Genomic DNA, 15,173 nt, shown 5'->3' with positions numbered 1-15,173 from the left:
TACAAATCTACAGAGACTCAACACATGCCAAATTAGCCAGAAAATAGAATTCATTCAAAAAATTTCCAACAGAAGGAGAAGGAGAAGGAATGACAGAGAGAGAGAGAGAGAGAGAGAGAGAGAAAGAGAGAGAAAGAGAGGGAGAGAGAGAGAGAGAGAGAGAAGTGGGAGCAATAAGGATTGAGGAGGGACTCGTTAATTAGAAATATTCAGCAGCAGCATCTGTCACCTGTGTGCAAAATGGAGTAATTCTCAGGTAATGGAGCTTGTGTAAGTGCCTGTGTGTGTGTGTGTGTGTGTGAGTGCACGCATGCAAGTGTGTGTGTGTGTGTGTGTGCTCCTAATGGCATTTCATTTCTGTGCAATATTAAAAAACACCAGAAGCCCCAATATAAAAAAATCCATGAGTAAATTCAGGCAAAATTGTGGGATGAGGCAGTAATAAAATCCATCATCATACGAAATCCTCTAAGGAAAAGCAGGCTAACCAATCAACATTAATCAAAAGGTTGAACATGACAGTCTGACCTTATCTGGCATCTTTAAAAACATGTAAACAAAACGGCAGTAACGGTAGTTGGCAGCGGTGTTCTGACGTCCAAAAGCATAACAAGAACTTACAGCAGGTTCCAAAGAGCGATAGGGGAGAGGCGTACCTGACCTTTCTGTCCAGCCGTTATTGATCTCACTTGTTAAAAAGACCTGAAATGTAATAAAGTCACTTCTTTGGAGCTGCTATATACCTGATCTTAAAGCACCAGCCGGGCTGTCCGATCAGATCCCGGCAGAGATATGAGGGGAGTGATGGAGGAAGAGGAAATGCGTAAAAGTGACAGGAGGCAGCTAAAGAAGCACACAACAGCTGATGGGCCCATAATCACTTGAAGTCCAGGTGAGCTCGGTGAGGACATGCAGCACGACAAGGAACCCGATTAGTGTCTGAGCTTCACTGTGGTGATCATTAGAGGAAGTGATAGCTGCTGACAGTGGCTGAATTTAGAATGAGAAGTAAAAGGATGTGATAAACACAAGTTGGTGGCAATCTTACGGGAGGAAAAAAAGCAAGAGAAAAGACAAACGACTGCATGCATGGATCGTTATTACTAGGAGCCCAGCATGAAGTCATTGGTAAGGAGGAAATGTTCTGATTTATTTTGACAGCTCATGCAGAGACAACAATCAAAAGGTAAATGAATGCCATGCACCATTATTTCATATGCACCGCTATTTATTTACTGAACAGTAAGGGGAAAGCATTTGCCACTAGTTCTACATTAATATTATCTTCCCAAATAAAGAGCTGGTTATTTAACCAATAGGCGTATGACAGTTATAAAATCTAGGAGGAGTTACAGAGGATGCATTCGAGAGTGTGGGAAAGAGAAAGCCAATATATTTATAACACTAGCTGAGTGAAGTGTACATGAAGAGCTTTAGAGATTTATGTGGAGGTTAATTAAAAACTGATTTGCAGTCCAGAGAAAGCTGTCCAAAATGCCCATGTATGTGGTTTATCCAAGGAGGAGAGGAGAGGAGAGGAGGAAATGAGGAGAGGAGGAAATGAGGAGAGGAGAGGAGAGGAGAGGAGGAAATGAGGAGAGGAGAGGAGAGGAGAGGAGGAAATAAGAAGAGGAAATAAGGAGAGGAGAGAAGAGGAGAGGAAAAGAAATAAGTGTAAGTGAATAGCTGCCTCTTCTCCTCAGCCTCTCTACTTGTCGGTGGGTTTTAGTGCCAGTGAGCTGCCGCTCTCTCATCCATATGAATGAGCAGTGTGTGTGTGTTGGCCGCTCAGCCACCATAATGAGGATGAACAGGAGATCATCCCAGCTTTGTAATGAGAGCCAGTTTAAAAGGTTAAACATTTGCAGTCTCTCTCTCTCTCTTTCTTTCTCTCTCCTGCAGTTAACAAACTACAGAGGATAACTTTTCATTTGTCACCATTTCCTGTGTGCACAAGAAACAGCCAAGAGGCTCTGATTTGCATTAGAAATACATAGAAATGTTCAGCAAAAATATTACATACTTAAAATTATCAACATTATTAACATATCATGTGTAGTGATTTTGGCATCCCTATAAATTATACGAACAAAAAAAAAAAAAAATCATGTTACCATTTACATTTATGTAAGGGTTTAGAAACCCTTAAGAAGCTATTCATCACTTCCTGTTTCACTGGGGAATAAATATGAGGTGACACAGAGGTCAGATTTCCTTAGTCATTCATCCACACGAGAAAGATTAGAGAACACACAAATGAAACCAGACAAAAGTGTGCTGACCTTAATAAAATCAGCCAATGGTTATAAAAATAGCTACACATCTGAAAATGCCATCACTGTTAGGGCAATACTCAAGACAACCGAAGCTCTAATGCATCAGCCTGGAAGACGATCGCCCCAAGGATCATCAAGATGGAGATCTGTAGAAGATGGAGGCATTTTGGGGTCATCAAATCTCCAAATCTATACCATATCCATGACATCACAAGTATTGACAAGGTTTGTCAGAAGAAAAGCATTTTCTGACAATAAATGTGTGTACTTATGTTCACTAGACGCTACTGGAACTTTGGCTGGATGCAGGTTCTGTAGTTATATGAGGCAGACATAGCTTTCATCATATGGGTCTGGCATAAGAAGAAAAACTGTTATACAGAAAGTAACTTAATTAAGCATGGTGGAGGATCTGGCCACCAAAAGGTCCTAAGAAAGGTCATGAGACCTTCCAGCAGCATCTTTAACAATGGAGCTAAAATATCTAAATCCACATGAAATGCATTAATGTCCCCAATCAAGTCCACTGATCTAAATCCTATTGTACACCTTTAGGCAGAGCTGAAAATGAGAGTCCAAAGGAGAGGACGAAGGACTCTGGAGGATGTGGAGAAATTCACTCAGATTCCTTACTCTGTATTTTCAGGTCTCATCTAGCTTTCCAGGAGCTCAGTGTGGTTATGTTGGTTAAAAAGATGTTGTGCAAAGTTTGGGATGAATTAGAGCAGAGACTGAGAGCCAGGCCAAAATTGGGACGTCTGCCTTTACATGCACACAAGTTTAATATGGAACTGACCCGCCTTTTGCAGCTATAACAGCTTTTCAAATCTTCTGTGAAGGCTTTCCACAAGGTTTAGGAGTGTTTTTATGGGAATATTTGACCATTCCTCTAGAAGTCCATTTGTGAGGTCAGGCACTGATGTTGGACGAGAAGGCCTGGCTCGCAGTCTCCGCTCTAATTCATCCCAAAGGTGTTCTATCTGGTTGAGGTCAGGACTCTGTGCAGGCCAGTCAAGTTCCTCCACACCAAACTCACTCATCCATGTCTTTATGGACCTTGCTTTGTGCACTGGTGTGCAGTCATGTTGGAACAGGAAGGGGTCATCCCCAAACTGTTCCCACAAAGATGGGAGCATGAAATTACCCAAAATGTCTTGGTATGCTGAAGCATTAAGAGTTCCTTTCACTGGAACTAAGGGGCCGAGCCCAAGCCCTGACCTGTATTCAATGATTTGGAGGGGTGTCCCAAAACTTTTGGCAATAGTGTATCTCACAGTAACATTACATAATTTTAAGAATAAAAATAAATAATAATGGGAAATGGAATTATTTTTATTTTCTCTGACAACTCAATACAGAAGGTATAAAACAGATGTCAGAACAAATTTAAATAAAAAGTGTAGTGTACCTGAAACTTTTGCATACTACTGTACATATAAACAAGTTTATACAACGGTACGGCAGTCAGAAAGTGCCAAATCCCAATATATATTCACATCATTAAATACATGAAGTGTTTATCTGTGAGGTAAGTGTGTGTTGTGTTAGCACTAGAGACATAGAACAGCTTTTGTGATGCACTGTACTGTATCTGGCTCAGTTTTGTCACTGTTTCCACATCCTGATTTTGGAAATGGTGTGTAGCATCTGTTCAAGCTAATTAATGTGCCTAGGAAATCTAGCTCCCACCAACAGCCAGACCACGTCCTCACTCTGCATGTGCACTGCAGTGGGTGGTGGGATTCGGCAGCATGCTCCACAGCACGGAGGTGTGCTTCACCTCAAAGAAGCATAATGTGGACTGCAGCATAATGTAAAAGTAGCATACTTTACAAAAATATATATATACGTCCATAACTGGACATTAAGAAGCACTCCTGCACTCCAGTAAAGCTTTAAAGACTCTCTATATAGTACACCTTTCCAAGTAAGGGATACACACTAAAGACACCTCTTAATAGACAAGTAAAGTTAGAGTTTAGTATAATTTGTTCTGAGAATGTATTATCCATTATGAGTGTACTGAAATTTTAAACAAAAATAACAAATTAATGCATTTATAAATTCAATCGAAAGTATTTTTTTTGTTTTGTTTTCTGGTTGTTGGATGAGTGAAGACCAATATATCACCAGCTTTCTGAATCTGCTTGTCTGCAGGCTACTGTGAATGAAAATCTGACACTCGGGATGTGTAATATTTTTGCCCCGATTGCCCAAGCTGGCGATAACAACCGCCTTACGTCAATTTTAAACTTATCTCTAGCATCGTCTGTACGAGACTTCAATCGGAAACACTGTGCAAGAGCCCACGCCCAAAATTTTCAAATGTTCATGTGCAAAATGCCTTGTGATTAATAATAACCCAGAAATTAGTTGACGCTATTAATAATCAACATCATCATTATACTTGGCATCATCATGACGCTCATTATCCTCATAATCTGTGGCAACATGATCTTGAGCATCATTACACCATAATCTGAATAATATCTGCCAAAATACATATTCATACTTTCACTTTGTGGCACAAATCAAAGTTGTAAATGCAAATCCTGCGTCTGTTTTCATGTGCCGAAGTGAATAAGTCGGTCCTGATGCGTTTTCGCTGACAAGGGAACAGAAGCAGCTGAAATTAAAGCCATTTCTGCATCCGCCAGCGTGGGAATGAAGAGGACCTGAATCATGCAGCTAGCCACAGTTATAGTGTGCAGATTTATATAAATTCTATGAATGTGACTGCATACGTCTATATCCTGTAATATGATCATTAAGTGCAAACTTATATATAATAACTGCAGAGTATGCATGCAACTGTGCTATATTTCTCTCTCTCTCTCGCTCCTACCCACCTCCCCTTTTCTCTGCCCCCAAGCCAACACACACATTAATAATGGCACACACTTTTGCTGCCTAGCTACACTAATCATAAGAAATGGCAACTATTTGGAATTCAAATAAACACGCTGAGACAGGGGAAAAAAGCGAGAATTATGAAATCCCATTAACCTAATAAAAAAGTAAAAACTTTGCTGAGTTGAGGGAGTTTAGCCTCAGCTGGCTCACAGCTCCAAGGAAATAACTTGTTTGAAGACTGCGTGAATTTTGAACGCTGGAGCTGTCGTAGAAAGTGCCACTGCTGCCAGCCCCGAACTGCCTCTTATACCCCAAGACAGACAGACAGAGCTTAAACAGACCGCAGCAGGTGCATACCAAACGTATTAGCTAATTATAAAGTCCTTCATTGGCTGAGTCAGGTGTATTTAAAGAGGCAAACACCCCTGGTGTATTCAATACTCCTTCCATTACCAGGCAATCAGGATTCTCTGTAATCACCAAGACGGTATTGTTACGAAACTGAGTTTGCTGATCAGGTATTAAAATGAGTGATGGACGCATTTGGGTTGAGTTGGCCCTAATCAGCATAGTCATTTGTAATAGCTTGGGCATCTGGTCTGCTTTGTCAGAATCCCATAATAAATCTCCACCTCTTTGCTGTGGGAATCCATTCAGAGAGAGCGTCTTACAAAGGCAGACTGACACGAACACTGAAAATGAGGCCTTTTCACACTTTGTATCTCTGCTGACAATCACACACAAGACAAACCTGGTTAGGAAGGTCATGAAGAGCAGCCTGACTGTCAGAGGATTAGCCCCAGTATTCCTTTGACAGAGTCATTACACCCTCTTTTTTAATAACCCTTTCCCACTGAAATTCCATAAGCTTCAGCAAGTGCTTCCGCAGCAGCTGTTATATTTTTTCATTATGTGACAATAAAGGGAGGATGAGAAATTCCTCACAGCAAAACAAAGCAGCTGCAATATAACTGACAATCAGTTACACTCTTTCTATAGGCACCCAAAGTCATTTGGATCTTATTTTCTCACACATAAATTCAAGGCTGGAAATTCCTCCTGTGGGAGATGCTCTACTTCTACGTGGATTGACTAATTATTTTTTTTACGGCCTTGCCTACACAGCCAGCGCAGCCCGGCCAGCCGCGGAGACTTTCAGCATCCCCAAGGACAACCTTCAGCCTTAGCAGTCACAAGCATACCCGTTTTTGCTCAAAAGATCCAGTTAGATGTTAAACACAAGTTAAAAGAGGTGCTTGACTGCTCAGATCAGTGCTCATGCTGCTCAAAAGGCACATACTTGACCACACTTAACAGCAAATAGCACGTCTCCATGCAGTAGATAATCCTGTGACATCTACACAACAAAATGTCCAGTAGGTCACTGGCATGCACAATGAGCAGATTGTGGCTGTCACTTCACTGTTCAACAGTAAACACATGAACAGCAAACAAAATGTTCTTGCTCAGACAGCAAAGATTCAAGCACAGAATAAAAGGTGCCCCATCAACTCAGAACCATTAACTCATCAGATGGTCTAGTAGATCTTTCCAAAAGTTACGAAAGCTGTAAACTAAACAACTAAACCAAAATAAACATTAGAACAGTGTGTGCTCTTTAAAATCAAAGCTAGTCACTGATGCCTAAAGACACAAATTAAATGACAGGTAAATAGAGCATTTTGCAAATGATCTTAAGATGACAATTTTCAGCAGTCGCAATAATGTTAAAATAAAATGTGCTTCTGTTCATAATCCTACTTCTATTAGACATTACTTTATTTTTTATTTCTCCGGATGTAGTTCTTAGTCTCTTAGCTTCTTCTTCTGCTCTAATGTGCTGAAACAACTAATCTGTAAACTGAGAAAAATACAATAACAAGATGATAAAAAGAGTAGGCAATGAATTTCAATAACTGTTAGCTGGACTCTGTTTGTCACTGCATGTATATCACTAGAAACACTTGGGATGATGCGTGTTACAATACAGAAAACCTTCTCTATGGAAACACTTTCAGACTCATGACACTGCATAGTGAAAGGTATATAGAAACCTGACCATCACACCCATATATTTAAATGAACATGGATTTGGTCCTCCTTTTCCTGTTAAAGAGCATTAGTGAGGTCAGGCACTGGTGTCAGATGAAGAGGCCTGGACACAGTCACCGTTCCAGTTCATCCCAAAGATGTTCAGTGGGGTCAAGGTTTGGGTCAGTGTTCAAGAGCTTCAGTTAATGTTCACATCAAATATCAAAATGTGATTTCTGTGATTTTAGACAGTGTATGGATGCTGGTGCCGGATGAGCTGGTTTAATTATAATGAATTAATTATTATAGTTTATAAACTGCTGATCTCCTGTGACTTTTTTTTGCCTTTAGAATTTACATAGAATGGAGCAAAAACCAAAAAACCCTGATTGTTTGAGTGGATTCATCTTGCTGATGAGGAAAATGGCTGGATTTGGCAGATATTTGAAGCTCTTGGCCTGCATTTGCATGATTTTTTTTTGCATTGCGCTACTGACACATGATTGGCTGATAAGATACCTACATAATATTATATATATATATATATATATATATATATATATATATATATATATATATATATATATATATATATATATATATATATATATATATATATATATGTATGTCAGTTGCAGTATTACTGTAGAGTATTGGGGATGAGAAGAAGACTAGAATCCAGGTAACAGCTACAGAAGAAATGCCAGAAGTAGTGTTTTATAACTTTTGGAGCTCTCCTGGACTATATATTTATTGTCTTCCATCATCTTCAGTAAGAGCTATCACAAACACTTGAGAGGGGTGGGAATGCACCCTGTATGGAACAGGTACCACACATACACATTCACACACTCACTCATTCACTCCTAGGACAATTTAGTGTAGCCGAACAACCATGTTTTTGATAAACCCAGAGAAAACTCACATGGACATAACCAAAATCTTCACAGCTTTGCTAAGGGTTGAACCTGGGACCCTGAAGCTGAGAGATAACAATGTCATCCACTCCACCATCTTGAAAAACATTTTAAAAGCCTTAATGGGTTTTTTTTTGCCATGTTTAGGTGATAATCGGGAAAGTCATCAGGGTGAAACATCAAACAATTGACCTGGTTGCTAGAGTGATTACAACAAGCGACTTGGGGGGAATAAAGTAAATAAATTAAGCACTGGCACAGTGTGAGACTTACCTATCTCAGCAGTTAATCTATGCTAAAGAACCGCTTTGCTTGAATAATGCCTAATTATCTAAATGATCTGTGATGAGGTTTCAGCGCTGTCTTATTTGCTAGCTAAAGAAAGTCTTCCAGAGGAGATGCTGCTACAATTTCTACTCTAATACATGGTCATTCTTATGGGACACATTTGTATTTGTATTACTCAATGCTCCATTAAACAGGACAGAGCTCAGTCACAGGAGCAGCCAAGCTTAAAGAGCATGGCAGTATACTCAAGAAGCATAAGGTATGACATGTCTGACAAACCAGGCCAATAAGACATCCTGAATGAGGACAGCTGTACATATATGGAAGAAATCGCTGCCTGCACTGCCCAGACATGGTTATTAATGAGATGTGCCCCAAGTGCATGCAAACAGGTTGGATTTACTAGATGCAGTGCAACTAGATGGACATGGGGAATGACACATTACCTGGTAGACGTGATAGGCGTTGGCAGCACGGCCTTGCAGAAAGACAGACGGGATCCACACGTTGACAAGAGCACGGTGAGCTCTAGGGGGAAAAAATAGAGTACAGTATTCAGGCTAATAATCCACCACACAGGCGTCAAAGAGAAAGCATTATAACAGCTTTCAAATAAATAATATTTATCATTTATGTATGAACTGTCCAGAGTAATATTCTATATTGTACTATGAACGAATAGTTCTGAGAACCTGAAGAACCAACAATTTAACGTACAGCCAGAGCTATTCCAGCAAGAGCTCCAGAGACTTGCATCATGGACGGTATGGATTAAGTGCTAAAGCCACATCCAGTATGCTCAATGTATATATCAATGGTTATTACAAGATGTAGTTGCTATTAGCGTGATGCTCAGCATGCGCCGAGTGTGTCCATGTGCAACTTTCTTCTTTTTCTTCATAATCAATGAGCGACTGGTTCATTGATGTTTCAAAGGTCGCAGCATGATAGAAACGGTACCGGAAAGTTTATGGTACTTTTCAGAAAGCATAGGCATTGAACCACTCTATTCATAGACCTTTAGTTCAGGTCAGTTTGACACAGTCGCCCTATTGGTTATAGTGATTATCAACGAACATGTATAGCATTGTATACCATTACAAGTCTGTACACATTTACAGCAGGGTGCACTTACGTCTCAAAGTCAGACAGACTGGGATCATCAGAGGTCTGACTCAGGTCTCCAGGCACCTATACCAGTAGAAATGAGGGGAAAAAATAATTATATGTATGTGATAAACTGAGTATTGATGCAACCAGTGTTAATGTAGGAAACACACAGAGAAAAAGAATTGCAGCATAGCAACTTTTTAATATAAGTGCAAATGCATGGAGGATTTTAATTTAATAAAACTCTGGTATAAAAACCTTATAAGAAAAACACTAAATAGCAAATATAAAAAAAATGAAAAGCTCAAAAAAGAATTTATTTACTAAATATTACACTAAAGCCTCAGCATAAATCACTGACAGTCTATAAGCAGTAGTGCTGTAATCCTATTTGTGTGTGTACGTGTGTGTGTGTGTGTGTGTTTCCTCTCTCAGTGGATCAGTTATAATGTTAGCATTTATCAGGGTCATGTACTCCTGCATATTGGCTGTTCAGAGGCAGCAGAGACAAGATGTAAAACATGGGCTCAAAACACCAGAGCCAGTCAAGGTCAGTTTAGTGCATCAGGTACATCTACAGCATACGCCATTCTGATGCCTGAGATGAAACATAGCCATGTTGCCTCCTCAAATTTGCACCATAAGAGCCTACAGGCAACAAAAAAGTCAATATCCCCCAAACCACAGCAAGGAGAGTATCACTGTGCTGGTGTGCTCAGGCCTTTTACACTCATTAAGTAGTTTGAAAAAATGAGCAACATGTGAGCACTGCAAGACTTCCCAAAGCACGGTATGATACATGTCACTTCACAATCGCTTCAAAAAACCCCACAATTATACACAGCTGTTAACCAGCTAAACTGCATTTCAGCTTCCAAAGTCAGCGGTCAGTACTGCCTATTTCGGTTTCATGTCAAAACAAGCGGCTTCTGGACAAACAACATGCTTAGGAAAGTTTATTTTTAGAAGAAAGTAAAATAATATTTGAATGAAATGAATACCTTTTAATCATGTAACAGAAATCCCATCATGAGAAATAACATAAGCCTACATTCATATAGAGATACTGTTTTCATCATGACTTTCATTTACCAGTTATTTCCTTACCACTTCATCAGCAGAGTGAAGGGAAAACAGGAGCACAAGCCTAACATCAGTAAAAAAAAAACAGGAGAATATCTGGAAATTGGAGTAATTCAGAGATGAAGGAACGGTTGCCAATTAGTGATGAATGAAGTCCTTTGTCCAGTGAATGTCCTGTTACATTAGCAGGTAATTTAAGAATGAATCACCATCGAATTCTAAGAACACTGAGTACATAAAAAGGAGATAGTGGTGAAAAACAAGCTCATGTTCAAGAGGGAAATTCAATCTAATCTATTGTATAGGAAGTGTATGGCAAATGCATGCCAGACCCTAGGACCCCATGCATTACTGATAAAGGAATACTGATAATGTTTTGAATCTTTTAAGAGGTGACACACTGATATAATTTGTATAGCCTTGCTCAAGCACCGCACTTGGTAATAACCTGAGTCATCTATATTTATATACATACGTGCTGGCCTTATGTACAGGATATCTCCTAAACACACTGACAACACACAGAGCAGCAAGGTTATATTCCACATGACCGTGTCCATGATTAGAAAGCTGTGTTTGTGTGTGTTTGTGTGTGCCCCTGAAAGAGAAAGACAGTAAGAGTTATTGATCGAAGAGAGAGCAAACCTATGGAGGGAGACAGTGGTTTGAGCAGAGACAGCCTGCATTGTAGAGATAGAGAAAGGGAACATGATGATTTACTAGGTATGGAAGGAGATATCTCATCCATGCGCAAAGGTGTGTGTGTGTTTGTATGTGAACTCACCGGGCCTCGTAGGTCGATAAGCTCCTGTCTCATCTGCACTATCAGGTTGTCTTTAGCCATAAGTGAACGATACAGCCTCTCATTGAATTCAATTAGCTCACCATGCATCTCAGCCACCTATAAAACACACACACATACACACACAGGATCACTGTAGGAGCTCAATGTTCCAGGCTCTATGCCAGTGATTGACTGAGTTCAAATCCCCACACTGCCAGAGAGCCATTGTTGGGCCCTTGAGAAAGGGCCTTAACTACTTAGATTGTGTCCTCTCTCTCTCTCTCTCTCTCACTCTCTCTCTGAAATGGAAGTCTCTGAGTTAAAGCATACGCCAAATGAATAAATGTAGAACTTAAGCGTCAAGTCCAATGCATTCTGCCCACTGAAAAAGAAAAACACACACATCCAGGCAACCAGCCATGTGGAAAAACCCATTAAAACACATAATATAGATTATTAAAAATAACAGTGCGGCAAAGCTGGAATGCTGGTCAGGTGAGGGATGGAGTGTGTGTCTCACAGGTAGCTCTGTGCGTGTGTGTGTGTGTGTGGCTATGGCTGGAGAGGCTCCTCATTAGAGCCAGCTGCACTGCTGCTAGCCAGCTCATCAACTGTCACAACACCTAAGTGACGGAGACGGCGAGACAGGACCATGCCAAGCAGCCCAAGCCAGCATTCATTTGCTTATGGAGATCATGTGTCAGTGTACATTTGGAAAGGCAACGCCTCGCCTGACAGATGAATTATGTCAATTCTGACATATTTGTCCGGTGTCCCCATCTATAGAGTGGTTTAATAGCCCAACACAGAAACCAGGTGCACACCAATCTGAAAATCAGAGACACTTCTTAGAAAAAAACAAACAAAATCGCAATGACGTGCGGCTTCATGGTTTGGCAAAAGTGATGGATACAGGAATTACAGGTTGTGCCTTTTAATTAAAATGAACTGAAACAGTAAGTAAACCTGCGTGGCATTCAGCATGAATGACAAAACCAGATGTGAAACTCTGGGAAAAGAACAACACTACTCTAAACAAAAAGGCAACAAAAGATTTTTACAATCTGAATTATTAGGTATTATTTGGTTGCAGTCTAATTACTCAAGGTTTCTTATTCATTCGGTAACATCTTGCTCCTCTTTGCTTCTTTGATCATGTGCAATTATGGAAGAAAAATAAGAACTGAGGGCACAAAGCCTTTATTATCGCCACACATACATTACAGCACAGTGCAATTCTTTTCTCCGCATATTCCAGCTGAGGAAGTTGGGGTCAGAGCACAGGGGCAGCTATGATACAGCGCCCATGGAGCAGAGAGGGTTAAGGGCCTTGCTCAAGTGCCCAACAGTGGAGCTTGGTGGTGCTGGGGGCTTGAACCCGGATCCTCCGATCAACAACCCACATATAGACGTACATAACTGCTCTTTTTAACCGAAAGCAAAGGACAGAGAATCAATAACACTGCATAGGTATAACATAATTTCCACTCATGAACACTTACATGATGTGAATTTATATACGTATATCAGGAAAATCAATATTAAACCATCATGCGTTCGATACTACTGTATGTGTGACATGCCTTTAAAGATGGCTGAAAAAAATATTAAGCAAATACAAATACAAGAGATAACTAGATGGTCATTCAGTCAAAGCATCCATTTAAGCCTGTAATGATATTGACGGACAGATATTAGCCTTTACCGTGATATCATAGTAACTATGATGATTATGCTGCGGTACTGTAACTGGTTTATTCAGTATTCTATGATTTAAAAAGAAAGATAATGTATTTGAGAGCTCTGTAAGTGGATGGACAGGAGCGTGTGCATCATTTCTGCCTCTGTCTACTTTTACAAGCGAGGTTCTGTATAATTATAAGCAGTGTTTCATTTATACCTCGGGTTGCATGCACAAACTCTGAGAATTATGCTAACAGTTAGCTCAGAGCTACGTGTAAACAATATTAGGGAAAAAAAAAACATACTTCTGGGTTAGTTCTTTTTTTCTTTTAATTACATGACGGAAAATTGGTTTCTCCCAAATATCTTTAGCACAAGTGCTGCTTTTTGTCAACAGATAATAAGACGTAAAGTACATGGCTATGCAACTGCATGCATGTATTTAGAGCAATCAAGAGTGTTACAAATCATGCCACTTCTCTCTCTCTCTGCTAGTAAATAAAAACCACCAGGCGTTTGTTTCAGCATCTATTTTTTGATACGCTACTCAATTCTATACATGTCTTTAAATAACTTTTATCTGATGCTTTCTCCGAGCTGTCTGAAGATGCACTTCTCTTGTGTGACATGTTAAGAGGGACTCCACAAATCAAAACCTCTCCAGCTCTTAAAACAGATTGGAACTACTTTGGAGAGTTCTGAAGACTGCAAGATGGAAAATCAACCAGATGAGGTCAAAATGTTTCCAATTGGCTTCTCCCAGCTGAAGAGGAAGTGCTTGTGGATGGAGACAGAAATGATGGACTGGCTGAAGCACATCACTGCTGCTCGCAAAACTCGATGAAAGCCCAGTGGAGCCCTAATTGAGTACAATCCCCAGAAACCAGAGCTCTTAAGAGACTATCATGGGTGAGCTTCAGGTATCACTGGTTGTCTGTGTGTGTGTGTGTGTGTGTGTGTGTGTGTGTGTGTGTGTGTGTGTACACGCATGTGTGTGTGTGTGTGTGTGTGTGTGAGAGCAGCCTACTGTATCCCAGACATAGCCTGTATACTCAGGAGCAACATGTGAATACTGTTGCATCTCCAACACCCACACACAGTGGCAAGCTGCTCTAACATACACATACACACACACACACACACACAAACTCTCAATTTAATTATTTATTTGGTACCCAAGCTTTTAAAAGAGACATTAAAAATGGGAATTAATTTTAAGCGTGAAGGAACCCAATTAATTTTCTGGGAAAGTGTGTGTGTGTGTGTGTGTGTGTGTGTGGTGCGTGAGGATGAGAAAAGGACCTATTCACAGTCAAGTAAGAGTGTATTTTCAGACGTTAGCTGCCTCCAATCTGCCAAAAAGACTGACAGGTCACAGCATTCAGACAGCATATCAAAGTGCATTACTGCATTTTGCTGCAGGCCAAAGTACACATCGACGTCTCTGCTCTCTGATCCTGATTCCATCCGGCCAGGACACTTCAGCACATTCTAAACAATAAGTCTACAATCAGCCGAGTTCATCCAGCGATTTCCACACACGAAAGCAGGCGATATTCACAGTTAATTTGTTATTGCGAGTCCAGGTGAAGCCGGGCTGAGATTCAGCAGAGCTAGCAGATCCTGTTTCTAACCGGTGATGTGCTCATAACAATGCAATATGCAGAGAGCACAGGGGGAGGGAGAGAGCTTTAACAAACCTCACGGCTTCAAAAGTTCATTATTTTGATTGCTGGAGCTCTGTTTGCCAAAATAGGCAGTGACGGAAAAAGTGAAGAACAACAAATGAACATTTAAAATGCTTAGGGACGGGGATTTTGTAATGTTGAGGGGAGAAACTTTCGAGAGCTTTCAAACAGAATTCATTTAGACCAAAAGACCTACGGATTTCAGCGAGGCTTCTGACTTTTTATACGGTTTTATTTCAAAAACCTACTTATCAAAACCGAAAAAGCATAAACTCCATTACGCTCCGGTCCAATCAAACTTGCACTCCGTCTTCCCCATGAGGTAAAAGTCATTTCAGTGACAGAGTATGAGACAGATTTAGTATAAATAAATAAATAAATAAATATACATAAATATTAATAATTGGAGGAGCATGCAGCAGAATGTGTTCTGGGGGTGCGTGTGTGTGTGTGTGTGTGT

At 40.3% G+C, this 15,173-nt stretch overlaps 1 protein-coding gene across 2 annotated transcripts in view; it reads right to left on the bottom strand.

Annotated features, from left to right (window-relative positions):
- The window catches only part of snx29 (sorting nexin 29), a 102,607-nt gene that overhangs the window by 29,612 nt on the left and 57,822 nt on the right, over positions 1 to 15,173 (bottom strand). For both annotated transcript variants that reach the window (XM_058407144.1, XM_058407145.1), the window contains exons 16-18: positions 11,343 to 11,459; positions 9,501 to 9,556; positions 8,812 to 8,893 (exon numbers count right to left, since the gene is read on the bottom strand). In XM_058407144.1, the coding sequence (XP_058263127.1) occupies positions 8,812 to 8,893; positions 9,501 to 9,556; positions 11,343 to 11,459 (255 nt within the window). The remainder of the gene's footprint in view (positions 1 to 8,811; positions 8,894 to 9,500; positions 9,557 to 11,342; positions 11,460 to 15,173) is intronic.

Source organism: Hemibagrus wyckioides, linkage group LG13 (genome assembly GCF_019097595.1).
Source record: "Hemibagrus wyckioides isolate EC202008001 linkage group LG13, SWU_Hwy_1.0, whole genome shotgun sequence".
In the NCBI taxonomy this organism is placed as follows: Eukaryota; Metazoa; Chordata; class Actinopteri; order Siluriformes; family Bagridae; genus Hemibagrus; species Hemibagrus wyckioides.
Note: the sequence above shows the minus strand (reverse complement) of the source record. Positions and strands in the feature narration are given on the sequence as shown.